This window comes from Carcharhinus amblyrhynchos, chromosome 11, assembly GCF_965287045.1.
Source record: "Carcharhinus amblyrhynchos chromosome 11, sCarAmb.v2.hapA, whole genome shotgun sequence".
NCBI lineage: Eukaryota > Metazoa > Chordata > Chondrichthyes > Carcharhiniformes > Carcharhinidae > Carcharhinus > Carcharhinus amblyrhynchos.
In genome coordinates this window covers 38,591,674-38,618,131 of record NC_137334.1, presented here as the reverse complement: position 1 = coordinate 38,618,131, position 26,458 = coordinate 38,591,674, and the positions used below count along the sequence as shown (strand labels likewise).

The following is a 26,458-nucleotide window of genomic DNA, read 5'->3' as shown; positions in this document are numbered from 1 at the left end:
ATGACAGTCATCAAGCAATTGAGTCTGGATTGACTCTGCAGTGACATGTGTTGAATAGACTTGCTGACATTTACATGCAGAATATTTGTCCTCCCCTGGAATTGAGTAATATTGTCATATTGTTCACATGACAAGAGGTTGCACAAAATTGTTGCAAGAGTGTCAAAGTACACCTCGCTGCACCATTTCAATCGTAGAAGGCCACTTTATTGAGGTTCTTGTCATTGAGTTGGTTTCAGTTCATCAGAAACAAAACTAGCAGGCTTGTGATCTGTTATCTGGCCAGTGTAGGGATTCAATCATTTAGATAGCAATTGCAAATCTTTTAAATATCTGCATTGAATATTAAACAATTAATCCTGTTTTCGGGTTGTCAGTACTGCATCAGCCTTGATTGTGTACATGAGCAGTGCCATTACTGTGAGAAATTGCTTGTACTGAAGTTGTTCATCTAAAAATTAGGAGGAATGTTTGCCCTAGAACTCTTCAAAATATTATAAAACAGAATTACCATGTTATCTGACTTTTGTCTAAGAGATGTGTTGGGTTAATGCTAGGAAATTAGGAGTACAAAAACATTTCAGAAAATCAGCACATTCGTTTAATTTTCTGAAGATCAGATTCCATGAACATAAGATTTGATTCGTGGCTAATTTGTTTGAAAATCCGTACAAAAAGATAATGTTCTTCTGTCACTGTTTTGTATTGTTACACAATTAGCAAGATCACCTGACTGTTGTATCTTGTGTGCCTCCAGATAGTAGTGAAAATGTTGTGATGGAATTGTGTTTTTTTATGATTGGTACAGCAGGAATTCTTGAGGTTTACGTTTTTGTAAATGTTGTAAACACTGGGTTTAAGACACAGACCGCATGGACTGCAGTTGTGTTTTCTGGTCCTGAGCCGTCCTTTGTGTATGAGTCAAACTTGCTGAAATTACTGAGAATATCAATGTGAACACACTTCAGTCATGCAGAGTTACATGAAACAAGGTAGGGGAAGATCAAATGGTCTGTCCACATATACTACTGACTGCACCATCCTACCATACCATCCCAAACTCTACCCCATCATCAGTCTCTGTCATTTAATAAAATTTGACCTTAACTACATTTTCTTGCCTGTCCCCATTAACCACTGACCCCCATATCAATCAAACATGTGTTTTAACTTAGCCTGGAATGAATTCAATGATCCAGCCTCCACTGCTTACTGAGAAAGAAAATTCCAAAATCTAACAAACCTCTGAGGGAAGAAATTCCCCCTCATCTCTGTCTTAAATATGAGACTCCTGTTTTTTTAAACTGTGTCTCCACCTCCTCATCCCGAGTTTTAGATTTTCTCAAAGTGGAAAGATCCTCTCAATATCAATGAGTCAAGCCTCCTCAAAAACAAAGTTTCAATATGATCATCTCCATTTATTCTAGATTCCAATGAGTGTGGGTCCAAAACATGTTCAATCCTTCCTCTAAATCCAAGTCCCTCAGCAAAGAACTCTACCTGTTGAACCGTATCTGAACTGCTTCCGATGCCAGTATTTCACCCCTCAGGAGACTAGATGTATATATAATATAGGTGCAGTCTCTGCAATGCTCTGTACGGTTGTCACAAGACTTCCCTACCTTTATCTTCCATTCCCTTGCAATAATGGCCAACATTCTTTTGCCTTCCTAATAATTTAGCATACCCGCATGCTGACTCTCTGTGATTTCCCCAGATTTCTGAATTGGAACGTTCTGTAGTCTTTCTCCATTTAAAGAAATCCTTTTCTATTATTTCTGCCAGGGAACGCAATGTCACATTTTCCCACACCATACTCCATCTGTCAAGGTTTTGTCCACTTGTTTAACTTAACTATATCCCTTTGCAGACTTGATGTATCTTTACAACTTGCTTTCTTACCCATTGTTGTATTGTTAGCAAATTTGGCTACAAATCCATTGATCCTTTCATCCATGTCATTAGACAGATTGCGAGTAGTTGAGACCCCAGCACTGTTTCTTCTAACACTCCACTAGTTACAGTTTGCCATCCTGAAAATGACCTATTTATCCTGACTGTCTGCTTCCTGTTAGTTAGTTAGTCAGTATAGATGTATCACCCCCAACACCTTAAGCTCTTGTGCAGTAATCATTTATGGGGGGATATTGCCTTTTTTGAAATCCAAATACACTGCATCTGTTGGTTCCTCTTAATCCATCCTGCTTGTTACACCCTCAACAAACATCAGTAAATTTGTCAAATATGATTTTCCTTTCATAAAACCATGTTGAGTCTGACAGACAGTATTAGGATTTTCTAAGTATCTTCCTACTATCTTTTTTATATTGGATTCCAGCATTTTTCCAATGACACATATTCGGCTAACTGGCCTGTACCACTCTGCTTTCTATTGAATGGAGGTGTTATTTGCGACTTTCCAATCTGCTAGGACACTTCCAGAATCTAGAGAGTTTTGGAAGATTACAGCCAATGCACTCACTTTCCCTGCAGCCACTTCTTTTGAGATATAAAGATGAAGGCCATCAGGTCCAGGGAGCTTGTCAGCTTTAAGTTCATTTAGGTTTTCCATGACTTTATCTCTAGTTATTGTGGTTGTTTTAAGTTCCTCCCTCCCACGGCCTCTTGATTTTCTATGATTCTTTACCTGGACATTATCTTTGCAATAAAATAGGCTCATTTTCAAATACAGCTCAGAGTGTGTATTACAAAGATATAAACTGCAATATACCTTGGAGGGTCAGATACCAAGATATGAGAGTTTTTATAGAATCATAGAATCTCTACAGTACAGAACGAGGGCCATCGAGTCTGCACCCCACAATCCCACCCAGACCCTATTCCCGTAACGCCACGCATTTACCCTGCCAATCCCCCGATATTAGGGTCAATTTAGCATGGCCAATCCACCTAACCCGCACATCTTTCGACTGTAGGAGGAAACTGAAGCACCCCGGAGGAAACCCATGCAGACAAGGGGAGAAAGTGCGAACTCCACATAGACAGTGACAGTTACAATCTCCTGTTCTGACTTTTACAGCAACAAGTTCAAAATCACCCATTTAAATAGTCTCAATTCAGTCAATCTGGGTTCAATTCCAGCTTCAGGTGACTGTGTGAAGTTTGCACACATTCTCCCCGTGTCGGCGCGGGTTTGGTCTGGGTGCTCCTGTTTCCTCCCACAGTCCAAAGATGTGCGGGTTAGGTTGATTGACCATGATAAATTGCCCCTTTATTGTGGGGAGATTAGGAAGATAAATATATAGGGTTACAAGGATAGGACCTGGGTGGGACTGTTGTTGGTGCAGGCTCAATGGGCCAAAGGGCCAGCTCCTGCACTGTAGGGATTCTATGACTGTAGTCGGAATTGAATCTAGGTCCCTGAGGCTGTGAGGCAGCAGTGCCACCCTAACCACTGTGCCACTGTATGATTGAGAATGAGGTAAATTCACTTCACAGAGCTGTCTGAATTTTACAGCAATGATGCAGTTGCACACAACTTCTTGTTACAAGCTGATAATATCTCAGGGTATTATCTTGGTCCCAAGTTCCAGGATTAAGCCTGATCCTAATTTGATAGTTTTATAATGGATAATGCAAAGGCCTCAGTGCACAGTCTGGATTGATTGAATTGAGATGATTTAAATGGGTGATTTTGAATTTGTAAATATCAGAACAGGAAATTGCAACTGCCAAACAAACAGGACTGAATTCAGTACCAGTATACATTATTTGGTGAATAGTTGCCTCCAGAAATCTTTCAGGCTAGTCTATGTCAACGGCGTTTCATTTCTCATCTTCAATGTTGCTCCCTTCTCATATTTCATAACTATTAGATGTTGTCTGTCGAGTTGACAATTCTGGTTTTCATTACATTTTTAACAGAGGTAAAGATCCCACATGATATTAGTAACCTGCCCTGATGTGGTAGACCAGACACCAATCCTGGTGAGTCTCAGATTTCTCCCCTCCTGCCTGTGAAACAATGGATGGATCTCTACATTATGCAGACAGCATGGCGACTTTCAATTTCAACTTGCCTTATTTGGCAGGAATTGAATCAGAGAATTCCATTCATTTGGAACTTCTGGTTACAATTTTCTTACCACCATTTATACATCAATGATTTGGAGCAGCACGTTGATCAGACCAACCACAAGTTAGCAGAATTAAGGAAGATATACAGTGCTTGCAAATTTGTGTCAAAATCACTCGATTTCAGGTTAAAGACAAAGCCACTAGGTGGTAGATGTCCTTCAAAGCAAATACATACAGTGTTGTACTTTTGGGTTTAGGAAACTCGAAACATCCTAATATCGGCTAAAGGTTGCATACAGAAGAGAGGTACCGGGGTGGGGGGCGCATAACCAATGTTACCTCTGAACTGTGCAGCAATGTGAAAGTTCCCATGCAGGTCGCAAACATCAGCTTCTTTAAGGTACTGCACTTGCATAACTACAAAAAAAAATAGAATCCCTACAGTGCAGGAAGAAGCCATTTGACCCACTGAGTTTGTACCCACCCAGTCCCTCCCCTCTGACCCAGTCCCATATCCTGTGCCTATATCATGGCCAATCAACCCAACCTACACATCTTTGGACTGTGGAAGGAAACCTACATACACGGGAGAACATGCAAACAGCTCTCACACAGTCACCCAAGGCTGGAATTGAACCCGCGTCCCTGGCCCTGTGAGACAGAAGTGCTAACCACTGTGCCACCCATTTAAAGACATTTAAAGAGCCCATACACTTAAATAAATCAGCCATTCATAACAAAATAATTTAAGATGTTTGTTCATAATGGAGAAGCAGTGTAATATACAATTAGTGGTTTTTGATTATACTGCCAGAATACTATATTAAAAAATCTTATTTTAATTTAGTCGTTCACGGGCTGCAGGCATCATTGGCTGGACCTACATTAATTGCCTTTGAGAAGTTGAAAGCTGTCCCACCCAGGCGAACAACAATGGAAAGGCATTGGAGGCAAATGGGGTGTCAAAGGTTTGGGTGTAGAACAAGTCGTGGCTTTGAGAGCTGTTCCAGTATTATGTTCAGTTTCAATACTTCATACTCAGGCTAGGTGAAGAAAGCAAAAATGTATTCCATTTTCTTTGGAAGAACTGTCATTAAGGATTAAACTGTTGGCAACAAGAAATAATTTAGTATTCCAAAATAATTGGATGTTTGCTTTGCACTTGTCTGCACTGGCAGGACTTCTTTGTATATTGCATCATCTTGAAGCGTATTGACATTGGTACAAAGGCGTTATTGCTTATGCTTAGCGATATCATTGCTCAAACGTTTTCAAAAATGATCTGATAATTGCCATGAAATTTTGGCCCAATAATTTTGCAGGCTGGAATTTTCCTATTGTAGAACATTCTGTAACCCAATAGCAACCAATTTTGATGTGATTTTTATATTACGCTTTGCTATGAATCATTCATTTTAGGATATGCTTCAACCTGTTTCCCCTGATTTTTTTTTTTGGGTGCTTTCTCAAAAGAATTTGCCTTAAAACTTTAAATCAAAATGAGTTTGAATATGTGACTAATTTGCTGCTAGATTTTCAGAATCATGGAGGTTCCAAACTTTACCCAAAAATGTGCCGGGAACCCAGTCCTGAAAGATCTGCTCCCATGTCCAGCAGATACCATTTTGCTGGTTGGGGGAAGGGAGGGGGAGGGGTGTGAGTGAGGATTTTGAGCATTTCATGAATCCAGCATCACATTTAAAAGTGTTTCTGGGTGTAATTAGAAGCCATTTTCACTTGTGCCATTGTCAGAACCTGACTTGTGTGATCCACAAGTTTATGAAAACATTGTAAAGCTTTTGGAAGGGCTCTGCAAAGATCTATAATGTTTTTAGGAAGGGCTAAACAGTTTAAGAAATGCCACAAAAGATCTACCAGCAAAATACATGTGCGTGGCTGACACCCAAGAGAGTTAGAGGGGGAGCCTGTGGCCTTGCAAGGGCATATCTCTTTGGCCTTCCTAACTGGGGCTTCCAGGTAGAAAGCAGAATGGAATAGTCTCGCTAAGGAGACAAGTGCGTGGATTGCTTAGCATCATCTCTTATGTGGGCCAGATAGGTATCTGAGGACTAAATGGACAGAGGCAAGGAAATAGGCCAGGACTTTGAGGCAGGGCAGAGTGCACCAGGGAGGAGAGGACCACAATCTACTATCACTCCCTAAGGTAAGGCTGTTGTGAATCGGAAGTCACACCTGACTTGACAGAGAACTGGTGAATGATGTGAGTATCCTGAGACACATGTGCCATGATGCTGTCACCACGGTCTACTTGGTCAAGAAATTTGAGGCGCACTTTCCAAATGCCAATATCCCGCTCAGTGGTGTTGCAAATGTTGTGGGGAAATTTCAAGAGGTGGTCAATTGTGTCTTAAACTAAGACAATTCAAAACTCGCAAGGCAAATATCTCTATATAAATGACATAAATTTATTTAACATAAAACATAGCACAAGACCGTACAATGCAAATGTATAATCGACTGGAGTCTCACGAAGGGTTAAATAGCTGTACAGGCAGAGCGACAGAATGTCTCCAAAAGAACTGAATTACAGAGCCAAATACAGATCAATTATACTTTTACATAATCAGTGATTCCACCTTTCATTAGCTTAAAATTCATTCCATTTAACAGTCGCACATCAATACAGATGTGTCAAGAATTTCAGCCAGGTATAAAATACTTAATAGCATGGCGATATCTTATTCGACCAACTGATTTGGGGCATGGTCTCCCTTTTTGGCACTAATAACCTCCCTATCACCTGGTAACAACAAGTTACCACAAGGTCAAAATGGATATCCGCACCAGCTCACTGCCAAGTTGAACACGGTTTCGTTAAGGGGAAGTCATGTCTGACAAATTTATTGGAGTTCTATGAGGATGTGTCTAGGGCGGTGGATAGAGGAGAGCCGGTGGATGTGGTCTTTCTTGATTTTCAGAAGGCGTTTGACAAGGTACCTCACAAGAGGTTATTGCAGAATGTAAGGGGGCTTGGAGTTGGGGGTAGGATGTTAGCGTGGATAGAGGATTGGTTGTCAAATAGGAGACAGAGCGTGGGGGTCAATGGGTGCTATTCGGATTGGCGGTTGGTGACTAGTGGAGTGCCCCAGGGGTCAGTGCTGGGGCCTCAGCTATTTACCATTTATATAGATGATCTGGAGGAGGGAACCGAGTGTATGGTGTCGAAGTTTGCTGATGACACCAAGATTGGTGGAACGGCAAATTGCGCGGAGGGTGTGGAGAGTCTGCAGAAGGATCTAGATAGGCTGGGCGAATGGGCCAGGAAATGGCAAATGGAATTCAATGTTGGCAAGTGCGAGGTGGTCCACTTTGGCAGGAATAATGGTAGGAAGGACTATTACTTATGTGGCGAAAAACTGCAGCAGGCGACGGTGCAGAGGGACCTCGAGGTCCTTGTGCATGAGTCGCAAAAACCCAGCCTGCAGGTGCAGCAGGTGGTCAGGAAGGCTAATGGGATGCTGGCCTTCATAGCGAAGGGGATTGAATATAAAAGTAGGGAGGTCTTGCTGCAGCTGTATAGGGCATTGGTGAGGCCGCAGCTGGAGTACTGTGTGCAGTTTTGGTCGCCGCACTTACGCAAGGATATTTTGGCCTTGGAGGGAGTGCAGAGGAGGTTTACTAGGCTAATACCAGAGTTGAGGGGGTTGAGCTATGAGGAGAGGCTGAATAAACTAGGCTTGTAGTTGTTAGAGTTTAGAAGAATGAGGGGAGATCTTGTTGAGACGTATAAGATGATGAATGGGATGGATAGGATAGAGGTGGAGAGACTCTTCCCGCTCAGAAAGAACAGTAGGACTAGGAGGCACAGCCTCAAGATAAAGGGGGGGGGGTGCGGTTTAGAACGGAGTTGAGGAGGAACTTCTTCACTCAAAGGGTGGTGAATCTCTGGAATTCTCTGCCCGTTGAAGTGGTGGAGGCTGCCTCACTAAATATTTTTAAGATGCGGGTTGATGGGTTTCTGATAAGCGAGGGGATTAAGGGTTATGGGGAGAGGGCGGGAATGTGGAACTGAGCCACGACAGATCAGCCATGATCTTATTGAATGGTGGGGCAGGCTCGAAGGGCTAGATGGCCTACCCCTGCTCCTATTTCTTATGTTCTTATGTAATAGACATGTGTTCCTGCGTCCAGGAACACATCTATCCAGTGTCTGGAGAATGAATTCATTGATTCATAATGTTGCCTAATGTGTCCCTCTTAGGAACCGCACCTGATAAGATTTGCTGACTAACCTGTTCCCAGACTTTTAGCTTTAAACTATTGACTTTTACCACCATGCCTTTCGGTAACTTAGCTTGACCAAAGTGAGCAATGTGTTTGAAATATTTTAAAATATCAGCATATATGTTTTGAAATCATATTTACTTGTTTTGATTCCCTTACTGCATTCTCATATGTATAAATTGTTTGTGTTAGCTTGCCTAATAATCATTTAACTCTTTACTGATTCCTTATCCTCTGAAAGATTGCGTTTTGCCTATAAATCTAATTAGCTGATTAGAAAGCCCTTTCTACACAAGTCTGCGGATGACTTCTATTGTACAGACTTAGGGGCTCTGTCTGTGGTCGGACTGTTGCTAAAATAGGAAAATCCCAGCCTGCAAAAATTATTGGGCCATTGCAGTAGATGTAAAATTTCATGGCAATGAGCAGATCATTTTTGAAAACGTTTGAGCAATGATGTCGCTAAGCATAAGCAATAGCACCTTTGTACCAATGTCAACACACCTCGAGGTAACGCAACATAGAGAGAAGTCCTGCCAGTGCAGACAAATGCAAAGCAAATTCCATTTGTGGTTGAAATAACAAGTTACATCTTGTTGACAATGCTTTAATCCTTAATGACGGTTCTCCCGAAGAAAATGGAATTCCTACGCCCTGCCAGAGGCAGTCAAGGTGACAGTGGCTCTCAATTTTTATGCAGCTGGTTCGTTCCAGGGGGTCTGTGGCATTTCACAGTCAGCCACCCACAGATACACCAGAGCCCTCTTTGGTTAGCTGGGGGCAGACATAAACCTCCCAAAGGATGTTTTGGCGCAGACGCAGAGGACAGGAGCTTCATGGAAATAGCAGGCTTCCCTTAAGTACAGAGACCTGTAGACTGCATCCATGTCACCATAAGAGTGCCAGTTTATCAGCCAGACACCTTCATTAACAGGAAATCTTTCCACTCACTGGCAATCTGATGTGTCACTGCAACAGGATGTTCCTGCATGTATTTTCACATTATCCTGGAGACTGTGGTGACTCATTTATTCTCAGGAATTCCATAGTTTTTTTCAGGCACAGTGCAAGTCCGTGGTTCGCTTCTGGGGAGGAGGTGGCTGATAACACCCTTTAGGCAAATACGGACAGAGCCCATAAGTCTGTGTAATAGCAGCAATGTGCAGACCCCCAACACCATTGAGCAGGATTTTGGCATCGTGCCTCAAATTCCCTAACCATTCTGGAGGATCATGTCAGTATTTCCCAACTTTGCACCACCAGAACAGTCATGGTGCAAAACTGCATAGCGTGGTGTGGTGAAGGGGCCTACAATAAGAAAGGACAGAAGCTGGAGTTATAGTTAGCTCAACTGAGGAGACGAATAACAATGAGAAGGAGGCCTCTGTCCAAGGAAAGGGAGAAATAGGAGGAGGCTGGCAGTTGGAAACCAACTTTGGGTAGGCTCAGGTACCTATGGCCAATTCCTTACAGTACTTTTTAATATAGAGCAGATTGTCCTCGGCGGAAGTACATCAACCAGTTCCCAGGGAGCAGGTACCATATCGTTGACCTTTAATATGGAAGCCATACTTCTTTGGGGAAATGCCCATCCCGACAAGAGTGAAAACCAGCAGGACATACTAAACCTTGGTTTCATCAGCATGGCTGAAACCATGAGCATCGTAACCCACGGCATCACCATAGTCCATGTATACACCTTGAGAAATCCTTTACAAACCAGACCATGCACATTTACATTGGAGATTTTCAAAGAAGAAAATGTCACCTTGTTACCTCTTCAAACCATGTCCGCTATGCTGTGAGTGCCAGCAGGAAGTATGAGTGAAGACACGCAACCTGGTTCATGGCGGGAGATATAAGAGGGATGTCTGAGGTAGGTTCTTTACTCAGAGAGTGGTTGGGGTGTGGAATGCATTGCCTGATAGTGGAGTCGGACACTTTAGGAACTTTCAAGCAGTTATTGGATAGGCACATGGAGCACTCCAGAATGATAGGGAGTGGGATAGCTTGATCTTGGGTTCAGACGTGGCTTGGAACAACATCGAGGGCTGAAGGGTCTGTATGTGCTGTACTGTTCTATTTTCTATGTAACCTGCAGATATGATCGTATGTGCCAGCAGTACTGCAGCAACGACACACTGTGCAGGCTGTTGTCATGTGTGTGTTTGCCACTCCTTCAACTGCCTCACATTATTCTCCCACCACCAGTGGCAGCAGTGTATGACGCGCGTCTTGCAGTGCTGCTAAACACCTAAGTTCCCTGTGAACCCATAACCTCTACCACCAAGAAAACTAAGGTTTCAGTTATAGGGTAGATATCACGCAAGTGTCCTTCCCCGGAGCAGACATGGCATCTTGACTTGCGGAGAATTCATTTTAGTAACAGTGTAACGATCACGTGAGGATGACTGCCCTTGACACAGCACACATGCTTGAAGTGCACCCAATGAACTGGATCTAGTCATTGACTCTGCCTCAGAAGCCATCGTTGGTAGACAATGAATGCTGTAAGTAACCTCTCAGTCTGCAATCCTTCGTGTACTGCTACCTTATCTAAAGGTCTGGGTAAGGAACCAGTCTTCCATTGCTGGATACGCATGGGTCCACCCTCACTCCTGTTGGCATCAGTGAAAGATGGATTCAGAAAGCAGTCTCCAGTACTTTGTGTTAACATCCCAATTGAGAAGATTACTGTGCTCTAAATATTCTTTGTACTATAAGTCTGCAATATATATGGATTAATTGAGATCTGAAAGTGATATTAAAACCACAGTGATTGAGGCTACGTGGCAATCTCAAAAACTGCTCTATAGTGCTCGGATCCCAATGTTGCCTCAGAGGAGGTGGAGGTTGCTGCTCAGCCCTCCTGCCAAATGGCATGGAGGAATGTGGTACTTGGCTTTGTGCATGAAGCCATTGGAAACCTACTGCAGACTACAACATCAGCATTTCTGCAGGGCCAGCCATTATCTCTAGATACGTAGTGCAGATGAGGAGGGTGACTCGGGAGTTAGAAGAAAATAGGCGCTGAGATGCTCTCAAAATCTTCATCCTCTTTGCTAACCTCCCAAAGTCCTAGGTTAGCCTTCAGGTTGGTTAGCTGGGGCTGGGGCTGCCAAAGGAACAGCAGCATCCATTCCAAAAATCAGTGTGACTGTCCTTTTCAGAGTGTGCAGTTGCTTATATAGTCTGTGTGGATCAGCGCTCATTGTCTGAGCACACTGCCCCAGGCTGCTGACTGAGTCTTTGCAGGGAGTTACATGGCTATTGCATCTAATTCCAGTGATGCTGCACATGTCCGTTGATGAGGTTGGACATTCTCTCATGGTTTAAATTATTGTGTTCGGATCCGGAGACAATGTCAAGCTCAGCACCATGATGGACTCCTCCACTCAAAGTTTGCGAACTCGCACTGCCTCTAGGAACTTGCCAGATGTCCACACATCTATTGCTGATGCTCCAAGAACTCTTCGCCAAAAGGGGACTCCTCAGTGCCTCCTGGAACATCTTTGTGACTGCCCTCCCTCCTCCCAGGGGACTGTGCTTTGATGCGTCTGACTCTGACACCTCCTCCTGCACTCGGGTACAGTGCCCCTCATGTGCTACACAGGGAGAGAAATCATAGCCCTGGGTCTTCTCGTCTTCTAGGCATCCTACATGCTACTCTTTCCCCTTTCAAGGTTCACCAATTTACCAAACAAAAGTGCTAGTCAAATGATAACGCCTATTGTTGGCAACTGGTTACAAATATTATCTGTATTTGTATGCAGCATGGGTTGTTGATACTAAGGACAGCAATGATATAATGCAGTGTTAGTGTATCTAAAACTATATAGGTGATCCCACTCTGACTATGAAATAAGCTCATACAATATTATTAATTTGACAAGAAAATATTCTGGTTATTTATAACATTGTGCGGACGATAACACTGATTTTGGTGACTGCCTCATGTTCGGCACATTACCTATTTATCCGCTTTGTTTTGTAATTGCAATATTTCACAGCATGGCCTTTTTCTAAGAGGTGGCCCCCAGAGTTGGGACAGCTCTCCATATAAAGAGTGCGAGAAGAGCTTGTGGCATGTGGAGAGAATTGGTTGAGTCACCTGTTATACATGCCACATCCTATTCAGTTCCATCTACTTCAGTAGAAGTTAATATTGGGAGTGTGGCAAAATGGGAGAAGCTAAAGCAAATACTCCTGTTTCATCACTAAGTTCACTCTCACCTCCATGTGTATCCAAAGGGAGCTTTGTTAGGCTGGAGAATAAACATGGTCCTCAGAGTGAGTGGGATCCCAGTGCTCGGTAAAATCTCCTTCCGATTTGTGCTGTGGTGCCTGTTTCACTGACAGGGATGAAAGCGCTGTGTCTACCAGTAAGCTGGTGACCTCGGAATTTACTGTGGAATGGCGATTGGATTGGAAATGCAAATTGCAGTCAGTTTGTGTGGGCTTTTGATTGACTCAAAGTTTTGTAAAACAAGTAGATCCCTTGTTCAAATGGCTTGTCAGAAAAGCCAAAAGAATTAAAAATCCAACAATTAAAAGGGTTGGTGCATTCTTGTGAATATCATTATTAACAAGACCCTATTGCTGTTGCAGAGTATTATTTTAATTTTTCCAAAAAAAAAGAATTTATTATATTGTAGAGGAAATACTTTTGGAAATGTTAGGAGCTGCAAAAATGGCCAGATTAAAATTCTGCAACTCAAAAAAGACACCAGGTTGACACTGAGTTGTTAAATTTGATGTATGTGTTGTGTGGAGTAGTTGGGCAGTGCCTCTGTTTTGTTATATATGTCTTAAAAAGAGCTGAGTAAAATCTCTTAACCTTGTGAGTGTGTGAATTTGCTGAAAACCGTAATGATTGAAAATAGGTGTGCAAACAGTTACTCAAGTCAGCAGCTTATTTATTATTGAGCTGGGAGCATGGATAACTGGTCCTATAAATTCATCACATTGTATTGAAAGTAGTTACCCTGCAGAAATCTTCACCAAAGCTGCTTGGTTGAAAAAGCTTAAGAGGCCGAGTGTAGCTTTTTATATTAAAAATGAAACAACTCCCTCACCAGCAGCTAAATTAATCACAGCAAAATGAAGGATTGCAGTGCTGGAGATTGGAGGATTTTCTGTCTTTTGCATTTAGTGTCAGTATCAAGTGCCTCCTGACCAGGCTTGCTGCTTTAGACACAAGGCAAAAACTCCCACTGCACTGAACTTTAAACCCCATCTTCAGAAGAGCAACCTTAACTGCTGTATGCAATATTGCTTTGCTTCACACACCACATATCTTTACAGATCTTCTTTTGTGATATTTCCCAATTATAATGTCACATTATATGTGCTTTGTTATGCAATGGAGGAGTGTACACTGAGCACTGAGCCAAACAATCTAAACTAATTTTATTTAGTATTCTTTATAGTTGTCATGAAAAGATTTTTATCCATTCTAACTAACTTCAGGTTCTCAGTAAGACGTGAAGGTTTATTTCTTGAGGGACTATTGCGCGGCTTCTACCACCGGAGATCTGCAGAATAGTCTTTCCTCACGTGGCCATTGCTGCAGGTTATCAGAAGAATTTTGGAGTTCAGATGAAACGGGAGAAACAGGATCTGTGACTGGAGGAGCAGCTATCACCCCTCTGCAAGCAGCTCCCACTCTCAGCAACTTGCCCACTTTGTTTAAAGGAGCTGATAGTCACTGAGAGTCGGAGGGATCTTTAGGCAGCTTCACCATTGATCCGTTTCAAAACTGGTTTTTCAGTCAATGCCGAAAATTCTATTCACAAACTCCTCTAACCTCCGGGTTTTGCATATTGTGCATCTGCCACTTGCAGGCCCTATGACACCAGCTCTAAACACATGCTTACGTCTCTTTGATGTGCTAGTCTCTGTGTTGGAGTGTGGGCTGGTCAGATGTGACAGTGTCTTCCTGCACACCTCTTCCTTCTCCTGAAGCCCAAGGGATGAAGCAGCCTGGTGCAGTTTGATTGGGGGTGTCATGGTTAAGCAAGTCCCTCTGGAACCTGTGTGAAATACAAAATGAGATAATTATAGTTAGCTCTTAGCCCCTGACAAATGCACTTGGATGCACACCATTGACTTTAACCATAATTATGATGCCCTTATGCAAGCCAGCCTTCACACTCCTCTCATCTATGTCCCCTTCTACTACTGCAGTAACAGGGCCACCTCCACCATTAACAGCACATCCCAAAGTACTTCTGCCACCACACTTAGTCCCGATATGGGCAATTCTCCACCCCCAACAACAAGTTAGGAAGGCGTCCGGCCTCCCTCCATGGCTGCGTTATCAGTATTTCAAATCACCCGTAGCCCTGCAGACATCTCCCTGTCCCTCTTGCCCTATAAACACAACTTAGAATGATGTCCTAAGCACCAGGGATAACACGCTTGAATATGGCAGTCCACCACAGTGGACATTCCCATTTCAGCCTGTGTAACTGTGTATCAGTAACTGACATACAAGCGAGCCTGTTTTAGGAGAGGTTTGTGCCTCGTCTGCCACCATACCCTAGCATTTAGCAGAGTCATCTCAGGGATTTCCTTATGCTTCTGCCAAACAGGTCACCTTGCTGGAACGCAGAATCTCTTCCTCCACTATATCCTTGATTTGCCATGATGCCAGGGGGCAGGATGGTGTGGTTTGGGGCTCTGCCTCTCCAGCTGCATCACCAGTTGGCCTCTTCTGTGACATTCTGGCATGATTACTTAAAAAAGAAAGCAAGGCTTCCAGCGCACTTAACATACACCAGTCTGCTTACACGCAGGAGCAATGTTCTCTTGCTCAGGAATACCTGGTGTTGGGCTGGCTGGTGGTGGTTAAGTAGGGAATGCAGGAGGTCTGGCATCTGTTCCTGTCACTCTCAGATGACACGTTGCGCTCCTGATTACTAACTGGTCTGCTCTCTCTGAGTCTCACTGGTTTGCCAGTGGGTGTGCAGTTGAGTGTGATGTGGGCAAGGCTCAATTACATGGCTGTATCCTGGGAGATGGATGGAAGGACACTAGGTGGAAGGGCAGAGGTTCTCTGTGTGATGTCCAGCTGTCATCCACAAAGGCATAATACACCTCTGAACCAGCGTGCCGTTAAATAGCTGATGCATACAATACGCTGCCATCTCCAAGATTGTTCTTTGTGAAGCTCTTCAAGCCTTCAAGGTGAATAGGGAGCAGTATTCTCATTTCCTATGGCTGGCCCCCAATGGGCCATCTCTTCTCGTGTCAGTAACTAGTTGGGCAACAGTTCCACTTTGTGCCCGCCTGAACCCTGATTGACATCTCCTCCATAGACCAGCAGTTCTGTCATCAACTTCCCGACTCAGTATGGTCTCCTTACAAATTGGCCTTTTATACCATACCTGTGACATGTTCCCCAAACAGGGTCTGCCTCTGAATCTCAATGGCTTCTGGGATCAGTGACCCAGCCTCCATCCTGCCCCCAGCCCCTCAGAATGAAAATCGAGCAGTTTGGGGCAGATTCTCCTTAGAGACATGTGACAGCCAGGGGAAATTCTCACTTCCAGTTAACCCTAGTTAATATTTAGGTACTCCTATAAAATCAACTCAACTATTTGTTCCCTGCTACTTTCCTAATCAAGAAATTTGAATGATGTAAGTAATTCTACGTCTGCGACAAGTCATACCTTTACAGTTTAAGTGAAAAATAACTGCTTCTTAAGTAATATTAGTTTGGGATTTCTTTGAATTCATTTCTTTGGGCTCAATGAAGAGTTCAGCATGTCCACTTCAGCATATTTAATAGGATATTATGCTTCATATTCTTTCTACCATTAGAGTTTTGTTGGACCTGTAGAAAAGATGTAGAAGTTTAAAGAAGTTGGAAAGTATTGAGGTGTGAAGCTAGAATATGAATGTCAATTCTGGGCAATACTATTTACACAATGGTGGGGCCAACATGGTTAGCACTACTATCTCACAGTGCCAGGGACCTGGGTTCAATTATGGCCTTGGGTCGCTGTCTGTGTGGCGCATTCTCCCCGTGTCTATGTGGCTTTCCTCTGGGTGCTCAGTTTCCTCCCTAATTCAGCACAATGGCACAGTAGTTAGCACTGCTGCCTCTGTGCAGAGTCTGCACGTTCTCCCCATGTCTGCGTAGGTTTCCTCCCACAGTCCGAAAGACGTGCTGGTTAGGTGCATTGGCCATACTAAATTCTCCCTCAGTGTACCTGAATAGATGCCAGAATGTGGCAACTTGGGGATTGTCACAGTAACTTCATTGCAGTGCGAATGTAAGCCTACTTGTGATTAATAAATAAACTTTACATTCCAAAGATAAGCATGTTAGGTGGATGCGCCATGGTAAATGTCCCAAGATGTGAAGATTAGATGGATTAGCCATGGTAATAGTGCTACAGGGGATATGGTGGGGAGAGGGCCTAGGTGGGATATTCAGTCAGAGAGTTGGTGCAGATTCGATGGGCTGAATGATCTATTCTGCACTGTAGAGATTCTATGTTTCCATGAACGTGTACTAAATTATCTAAAAATTTTATCTTAATTTAATATAGGAATTCCAAAGCTGTTGCACAATGAAAAGTTTACCAACCCAAACTTAATCTAATGCAGGTTTCTGTGCTGGAGCCTCAATAGCCTTGTGGATGCTGCCATCACTTGGCTGAAGTGAAGAAGTGTGCTGTTCTACACTTGAAGAGGCTCATGGCTTGAGGAGAAATCATAAAAATATGGAGATTGTTTAAAACAATCCATTTTAAGATGCAATTTTCAACCAGCTGGCTGTTCTTAACTGGAATCTGAAAAAAAGCATAAATAGTACTTCAGTTGTATTTTTGATATGGAGGCTCTAAGAAATAAAAGAGTTATCATTTTTTGGTGATTGTTGAAAATTGTGGCAAACATTTATAGGTTTGATGTTGAAATAAGTTTCCAATAACCTCCAACTCTATCTCAGAATCAAATTGTAAACTTTAAAGAAATTCTTAATCCTCAAAATAGACGTTTCTTGTGTGACTTAAATTCTTCAAGGAAGTTCTAAGCAATGGAAGTTATATGACTCCTAGCTGCTGGTATGTAATTAGTAGAGGGTAATGCTGTGTTTTGACTTTGCTCCCATGTTGTACAACTTTCTCTTCAGAATTTAATTTGATTTGATTTATTGTCACATGTATTGAGATACAGTGAAAAGTATTGTTTTTTGCGTGCTATACAGACAAAGCATACTGTTCATAGAATACACAGGGGAGAAAGAAACAAGAGGGTGCAGGACTAGGGTATAGAGAAAAAAATCAACTTAATATAAGGTGAGTCCATTCAAAAGTCAGCAGGGAAGAAGCTGTTCTTGAGTTGGTTGGTACGTGATTACAGGCTTTTGTATCTTTTTTGCCCGACAGAAGAACGTGGAAGAGAATATGTCCGGGATGCATGGGGTCCATGATTATGCTGGCTGCTGTTCCGAGGCAGCGGGAAGTGTAGACAGAGAATGACAGTCTGATCTCTATTAATTTGGCCAAGAGCTGATGATGTAATTGGCCTTTCTTCCCCTGCACATCTGAAACCTTTGACTTATGATGAGGTACGCTTGTGTGGGCCCTGAACTTCTCCTTGTAGCTCATACTAGTAGGCCTAATTTGTATGCGAGTCCGAACAAGGACTTAATTTATTGTGGGCAGCGTCACAGCCAAAGCTGGATTGTTCTTGCACAATGCCCATATATATATTTTCCACCAGGAGTCACCAGTTAGTGATTGGGAATGCAGCCCCCCCCACCCCCCCTGCTGATCTCCCTCCCTAATGAGGGGCTATTGCAATGTTCCATTACTAAAGTGAGTTGTACAAATCAGGCCTAGTCTCAGCAGTTGAACTATGAACCAATTCCCTCTGCTGGAAGTACCCAGAAATAAGGAGCACAATCTTTAAATTGAATTGAGGATATTGGGAACTGAAAAAAAAAACAGACAATGTTGGAACATATCAGCAGGTCTGACTGTATTTGCATCTGTGGAGAGAGAATAGATGGATCGTCCTGACTCAAAATGTTGGTCCTATTCTTTCTCCATAGATGCTGTTGAATCTGCTGTGATTTTCCAGCATTTAATGTTTTTCTTTCCGAATCCAGCTTCCGCTGTATTTTGCCGTTACGTTCAAACCTGAAATCAGGGAGCAGAAAGTGGTCGTGAAAATAGATATTGGGTACATTTTCAAGGCTGAGATCACAAGGATTTTTATTAGCTAAGGATGTCAAGGGGTGTGGATCAAAGGCAGGTAAATGGAGTTGAGATACTGATCAGCCGTCATCTATTCGATCGGTCAGAAGTAGGCCCAAGGATTTGAATGGCCTATTCCTTTTCATATCTATGCCTAGCTCAGTCCACACTGACTACTGAGCTCAATTTCTTCCATGAACTAGTTTTTGGGAAAAAAAAACTCCCGTTTATATAAATGCCTTTAATGTCATAAAAAAATCCCAAGGTAGTTTCTGGGCATTATTAAATAAAATTTGACATTGATCCATAGACGATATTAGGACAGATAACCTCTTGTTGAAAGAGGTTTCCAGAAGATTAAGCAGCTGAAACCATGGCCTCTAAAGATGGAGCAATTAAAATAACCACAGAAGTAACATTTCCACCCCCCCCCACCTCACAACAAAGAATTAAAAGTGTAAATACTCTTAAATCAAGTTGATTCATCTCCTTCTGAACTTTTTTTTGTGTGGTGAAGATGTTTTGCCTTTTGCTGTGTAGCAGAGAATTAAGGAACATTGGGGGTAGTGTAAAATCGGGCAAATTTGTGTCCATCTTTTGAGTGCAATTCGTTCTAAATCTGCCCACTACTGCAAATGAGTGAGAAATGTCACCAACATCCAGCACAAGAGGGCTTTTCAACAACCTTTGGCCTTATTTGAAGAAACATTTCTTTAGAATCTGGCTGCACACACAGATGGTGATTTTCCTCTGGTAACGTCTATCCGCAGGCCTTCGAAAATGCTTTTAAAATAAAGATTTATTTTTTGCATTTAAAAGTGTTTAAATATTAAAGAAGTGTTTATCCACTTAAATTGACTACGTAGCCTAACAGAACCACTACATGTTTCTGTCTAATGTTTTAAGTCCTTTTCAGGAATTGAAAATCAAGTTGCTCAGAGATGGTAAGCTAGGAATTCAGTAAGAATGAAAGCAAAATACAGCAGATGCTGGAAATCTGAAAGAAAAGCAGAAAATGCTGGATAAACTCAACAGGCCTGCCGGCATCTGAGGAGAGAGAGAAACGGTAAACATTTCGAGTCAGTATGACTTCTTCGGGGCTGAGAGGGACAGAAATGTGATGGATTTTATTGTTAGAGAGGTAGGTGGAGCACAATGGAAGGTCAGGAATAAGTCAGAGCTAAGGAGAGATTGACAAATGTGTCATGGGTTAAGACAAAGGGAGTGTTAAGGATAACATTAAAGACTAAAGGTGCTGATATTGGCATTAGAATTAATTAAAAATTCTTTGTTTTAGATGAATCCATTCTATTTGCACCGTTTAAGCTATACCAGGTTTCTACTCTTTAATATATCGAGGAATGTTGTCAATATAGGGAATTAAGGAAAAAAATAAACCATGATCTAAAACTTTTGTTCATGAAAGGCTTTGTGTGGAATTCTCCCATGGCCCTGTCAGCAGGTTCAGTGGTGGGCCTCCCAGTGGGAATTCAGCAGGGTCCAAAAGTCAGTTTTGCACCAGTTTGAACTTCCACTGGTTCCCGTCATGATGGGTCAGAAACTCGCTGGAGATCAGCTGATTTGTGTCCTGCTAATGGGATACAAATAATGGCCCGACCAGAATTTCTCCTCCCCCTGCCCCATTCTCCACCAGCCCCACCCTTTCCAAAACTCTTGATTCTCCATGACACCAGTGGGAAAACACGCTGACCAGAACACATCTGGAACAAGGTGGCTCGCAGAAGTCGAGACCCATCTGGACAATGCCTGGGGCTGCCTGAGGAATTCGGGATGAAGGCCACCAGTGACCCTAGGTCCTGGGACACCTCAGCAGTGGGTAGAGAGAGCATCTACAGGTGCACCTTCCAGATTTGGTGTGATGAAGAGGTCCATGTTCCAGCCTCAGAACGTTCCTAAAACTCCGTCTTCGTTTTTGGGCGGTCCACCTTCTTTCTTCAGTAGTGATGTTGGTCTCCTTTACAGCATGGCACCCAGATAAGATAGAAACATAGAATCCCGATAGTGTAGAGAAGGCTATTGATGTTGCACTGACAACAATCTCATCCAGAGCCTATCCCAATAACACCTCATATTTACCCCACTAATCCCCCTGACCCTAAAGGGCAATTTAGCATATCCAATCACCCTAACCTGCACATCTTTGGACTGTGGGAGGAAACCACAAGCATCCAGAGGAAAGCCACGCAGACAGTCATCCAAGACTGGAATTGAATCCAGATCCCTGGCACTGAGGCAGCAGTGGTAACCACAGTGGCACAGTGCCACCTGATGTATGGATTCATGCCATCAGGGCCACCCTGCCATGGAATATGGCACAATGCTCCCGGGTGTGTAATTAATGGGGTTGGAGACAAAACTTATGGTGAGGTTTCCCACTGGTCTATGCAGTGCGAAGCATGTCACATCCCCATCCCGAGAATCCCACCTTTGTTTCTAATTATGTCAATGGATTTGAGCAGAAACCTGAACCATAATTTCTGAAATTCAGCGCAATTTTTAACGCAGCCTGTGCCTAGATTGCCACCAGAGGCACCAACCTGGTACATTCAAACCTATACAGGCACAGGGTCTTACATTCTACTGGCTCAAGTGGGATTTTATACCCAGGATTGAATGTGTGCTTACTGCGTGCGCGCGCACACACACACGCACACACACACACACACACACACACACACACACACGACCGCCCCCACACCCCAGCCAACTCTAAACAGTCAATGGCCCTAACATGTCTTTTGCCAGCTGTAACATGAACAGCAGGAAGACTCGTATTGACCAGTAGCCCTGAAAGTGTGATTGCCTAAGTACACTAAAAGTCTTTATTACCTCTGAGTGCCTAGGACATAATGTTTTCATATCTGGGGTTCGCTTGTTGTTCTGCAATCACTGGTTAGCCTTTATTTGCTTCATTGATTGCGCATTCCTTTTGTACCACGCACTTCTCATCTTCCACTGCAGATCCCTGTTGACTTTAGATTAAGTCAGGAAAACCACATATAATGTTCCTGCTCTATGAAGTACCCTGTGATACTAGTTTATTTTGTATGCCAGTTCACTAGCAGCATGCAGTCACTATATGTGAGGTCTAATAACATGCTGTTTTGATACAGAGAAAACAGAATTTGTTTTTACAAAATCAAGTTGACCATCAAAATATTTGGGCCTAAGTATAGGGTTGGAGCATAATGTTGGTCTAAGTACACAGCGGCATTCAATGAGATCAGTGGGAGGATCACAGGAAATTGGTTTGCTGAGGGAGCTGCACCTATCATTCTTAGCTCCAGACACAACTTGCCAATCCCAATACTGGTGAATGTGGATGTTGGTTGAAGTCATAGAGTCTGGAATGACAACTGAGATTGGAGGATATGCGGTGAACAGCAATGGGACACCGTTTTAATGTTTCATTAAATTGTTTTTCTAGAAGGTTTTTTTTAGCTGCAAAGTGCCAAAACTATTGACAGGGATGTTGCTGTCAGTTGAAAATGACTTTTCAAAAGATAGTATGAAACAGACATTATTTCCCCCCCACCACCGTGTGGCATGGTGGTGAGCATTGTTACCTCACAATGCCAAGGACCATGTTTTGATTCCCAGCTTGGATCACTGTCTGTGCAGAGTCTGCACATTCATCCCATGTCTGCATGGGTTTCCTCTGGGTGCTCAGGTTTCCTCCCACAGCCCGAAAGGCGTGCTGATTAGGTGGATTGGCCATGCTAAATTCTCCCTCAGTGTGCTGGGGCCTCAGCTATTTACCATTTATATAGATGATCTGGAGGAGGGAACCGAGCGTAGGGTGTCGAAATTTGCCGATGACACCAAGATTGGTGGAAAGGCAAATTGTGCGGAGGGTGTGGAGAGTCTGCAGAAGGATCTAGATAGGCTGGGCGAATGGGCCAGAACTGGCAAATGGAATTTAATGTTGGCAAGTGCGAGGTGGTCCACTTTGGTAGGAATAATGGTAGGAAGGATTATTACTTACGTGGAGAAAAACTGCAGCAGGCGACAGTGCAGAGGGACCTCGGGGCCCTTGTGCATGAGTCGCAAAAACCCAGCTTGCAGGTGCAGCAGGTGGTCAGGAAGGCGAATGGGATGCTGGCCTTCATAGCGAGGGGGATTGAATATAAAAGTAGGGAGGTCTTGCTGAGGCTATATAGGGCATTGGTGAGGCCGCAGCTGGAGTACTGTGTGCAGTTTTGGGCGCCGTACTTACGCAAGGATATTTTGGCCTTGGAGGGAGTGCAGAGGAGGTTTACTAGGCTGATGCCGGAGTTGAGGGGGTTGAGCTATGAGGAGAGGCTGAATAAACTAGGCTTGTACTCGTTAGAGTTTAGAAGAATGAGGGGAGATCTCATTGAGACGTATAAGATGATGAATGGGATGGATAGGATAGAGGTGGAAAGACTCTTCCCACTCAGAAAGGACAGTAGGACTAGGGGGCACAGCCTCAAGATAAAGGGAGGGCGGTTTAGAACGGAGTTGAGGAGGAACTTCTTCATTCAAAGGATGGTGAATCTCTGGAATTCTCTGCCCGTTGAAGCGGTGGAGGCTACCTCGCTAAATATTTTTAAGAAGCGGGTTGATGGGTTTTTGATAAGAGAGGGGATTAGGGGTTATGGGGAGAGGGCGGGAATGTGGAACTGAGCCACAACAGATCAGCCATGATCTTATTGAATGGCGGGGCAGGCTCGAAGGGCCAGATGGCCTACTCTTGCTCCTATTTCTTATGTTCTTATGTACCCGAATGTGGCGTTTAGGAGATTTTCACAGTGTTAATGTAAGCCTACTTGTAACATTAATAAATAAACCTAAACTATTTGCAGATACAAAGTACTTAATGCTTATTTCAGGCAGTGATCCCAGCCGCCTGTGCAAGAGCTTTTACCAGTTTGGCGGACAGCGCACTTACCACGTAGAGTGAGCGTGTGCTTGCTGCCTGCCATATTGGATTTTTAAGCACCTGTTTTACATGTGTAAAACTGGCATAGTGCCAGAGAAGCTCTAGGCTGTGATCTTTCTAAGTATCTAATTTTAATAAAGTCTAGATCATGAAACGTACTTAGTACCAACTAAGTTTTCTTGTAAATAAACCTTTGAGCTAAGAATATTTATATTAACAGATTCTTGCAGGAAATGGTTCAAAGATGCAATGGTTGAGCATTTGCCAATTACGTCAATCAGGCGGTTCTAATGTAACTGTTGTTGGGTCCCTCTTTGAACATGAATAAGATTTACTGATGCATTCATTAATAGAAGAGCTGTTGAGCAGCGTTGTATATGTCTGGTTTGGTGCAAAAAATGTAACAGATGGGTCCAGTACTTACAGCACATTTTGTTTTTCATTTGAGGTAAAGTAAACTTGGCGCTGTGTGGAATTGATTTTGGTTTTGCAACCTGGTTGATAATTGACAGACTCCCTTCCATTCTGTATGACCATAACGAATCAGATAACACCTCATTGTACTTTGATCTGAAAACATGATTATTTGGTACAATATCTTAAAATTGCTAATGCCCTAAGTAACAGTTAACATAAATTACTTTATAGAAAGCTGTTGGATAACTGTATTTTACAATGCAGCCGATATGCGTTGCTAATAAGAAAAGATTGTCTGTGAGAAAAATCTATTTAATGTTTTGATCGTAAGTGATCTTAAAACAATGGCACATAATTTTTTTAAGTTCTTGTTTCTCATTGACTTATCAACCCTTTCATTTAAAGGAATACACACACATTTTATTTTGTTCTGTAAAGCTACAGTCATGTAATAACTGTTGTCCTATATCTTACTGTCTCTTATGTTCATTTTGGCAAAGTTAATACTTGATTTGGACTGCCAAATTACTTGCACTCTCCTCAGATGACCCAGCTGATTTAAGGTGATGCATAGCTGAACCATGCACACCAGGCAAGCTGCAGGTTCACTCGCTGTGCAATGTCAATTAGATGATCTGACTGCAATGTTACAATTGATCTTACTGGCTCAAGTTAGGAAGAAGATAGACCAGGATTTCATCATCTGATGATTTTTCAATGTCGTCCACAAACTGTGCATGTGTTGATATCAGATGAAGATAAAAACCAAGCTTGGCTGTGGTGCGCTAAAAGATACACTCTGTGTCTGGTCCGTACCTGCAGAATTGCCACTCAAGCAAACTGTATCTCAGTGTGGGCTGGAGTGGAGAGAAGGAGCAAATGGTAGTACCCAGTAGCATTATCAAACTTGTCCCTGTTAAGAAATGAGACAGGAAAGTTGAAAGGAGTACAGACCATTATAAAGGAAAGCCTATCAAACGGTTATACAGTTTGAAAGCAAGCAGTGCCCATCAGGTAGCTGGCTAGTGCTGCACCCTGCTGGGGGATCAGAGGTTCTAACGGAGCCTTCTCAGGAATGAAAGTAACATCATCAATGTTATATGACCATTTGGTTTTATAGCATTAAGCCAGCCATTTCACCGTGTTTACAAAATTTGCTGGGAAGGCCTCATTCCATGCACCTTTCAATGGACCGGCAAAAAGAGACAGTCGGCGATTTTACAATAATCGGCACTTATTGCTGAAGGGAAAGGAAGGCACAAATGAAAAAAAACAAACTTCTTCGGGCAATAGGTTTTATATTAGGGTCAAAAGAAATATGAATCATCAGATTATGAGCATGAAATGTGCAGCAATCAAAGAAGGAATAATTTCTGAATCACGTGGCTTTCCTTTGATTTGAGAGATCTATGTTGAGTTCATCTAGGCCGAGAAAAAAATGGAATATTTTGAAGTTGCCAACCAAAACCACTTAGCGAGTAGAAAATGAACTCAAACCGTAGTGAACTCTTATTATTGTCAATATAAGTTCATCAAAATAGAATCAAGTGATAGAGCAGTTAATGCAACTTTTGCCCTGCCGGTTAAAACCAGTTTGATTTTATTTTTGCCCAATGCATTCCATTCTGACATTAGAAATTCTAAAGGGCCCACTTTCCATTTCTAGCTCATGCTTTGCGTGTATGTGTGTGTGTATGCTAATTGAGGTTCAGATTTAACCAGAGCTGTCGTACTTTTCAGAGCATTTTACCAGGGCCAGCAGTTCCCATTCTGATAGCAGCGGCTTTGCAGAAGATCCATCCTCCGACTTGGCTGGCCAGTGTCAGGTATTACACTTTGTGCTTTAATTAAAACAGTGTTGTACATAAGTTTATTTATTGGTAGTTACCTTTTTGTGTAGCGTCTTCAGGAGAATACAAAATGATATTTGGCCAAAACCAGGGAGCAGGGGATACGCCCGCTCTGGCCTCTCGAATTTGTATGACATTTGAAAGGCGGGGAGAGGGGAAAATATTAAGAAAAAGAGAGATTGCAAACTTGAGCTCAAGTAAGCTTGAAGAAGAAAATTATTTCCATAAATGTATTTTTTTTCCACCAATTTGTAGCCTGTTATACATTGCTGCAAAATTCACTGCTGGAATTGGGTAGCAGGTCCATCAAATCTGAAAAGAGACATGTTAGTATTTTTGTGTTTTTATTTTGTTTTGATCTCCCAATCCTTTTAAATCTGCAAGTATTCAATTTATTGAAATTAGACATACCTTTTAACAAATTGCCAAATAATCTTTAAGGGCCTGCCATTCCAAGCTAAATACTACACCATCACGATGTTTACTAAAGGTGTCCTAATCTATAATGCGCATCCATTTTAATTACCAATTTAAATTAGCCATATTATATTGGGGGGATATCAGATTTCTAATGCATGTCCTGTTGACTTTTAAGAATATCTTTAATGTCTAATAAATCTGTTCTATCTTCAGTTGAAACGTATACCTGGGGATATTGGTGACCTCTTTGGTGACTGAGACCCAGCAGATGCTGTAGGTCACATATTCAGTAACTTTAAAAGCAGACTAGGTACTGGTATTTGTAAAATAATCGACATTGATTTTTAAATTGG

General features: G+C 42.6%; 1 protein-coding gene across 2 annotated transcripts in view; it reads left to right on the top strand.

Moving 5' to 3' along the window:
• itprid2 (ITPR interacting domain containing 2) overlaps positions 1-26,458 on the top strand; it is a 167,692-nt gene that overhangs the window by 116,343 nt on the left and 24,891 nt on the right. For both annotated transcript variants that reach the window (XM_080198883.1, XM_080198884.1), the window contains exon 11: positions 25,576-25,661. In XM_080198883.1, coding sequence (XP_080055009.1) covers positions 25,576-25,661 — 86 coding nt within the window. The remainder of the gene's footprint in view (positions 1-25,575; positions 25,662-26,458) is intronic.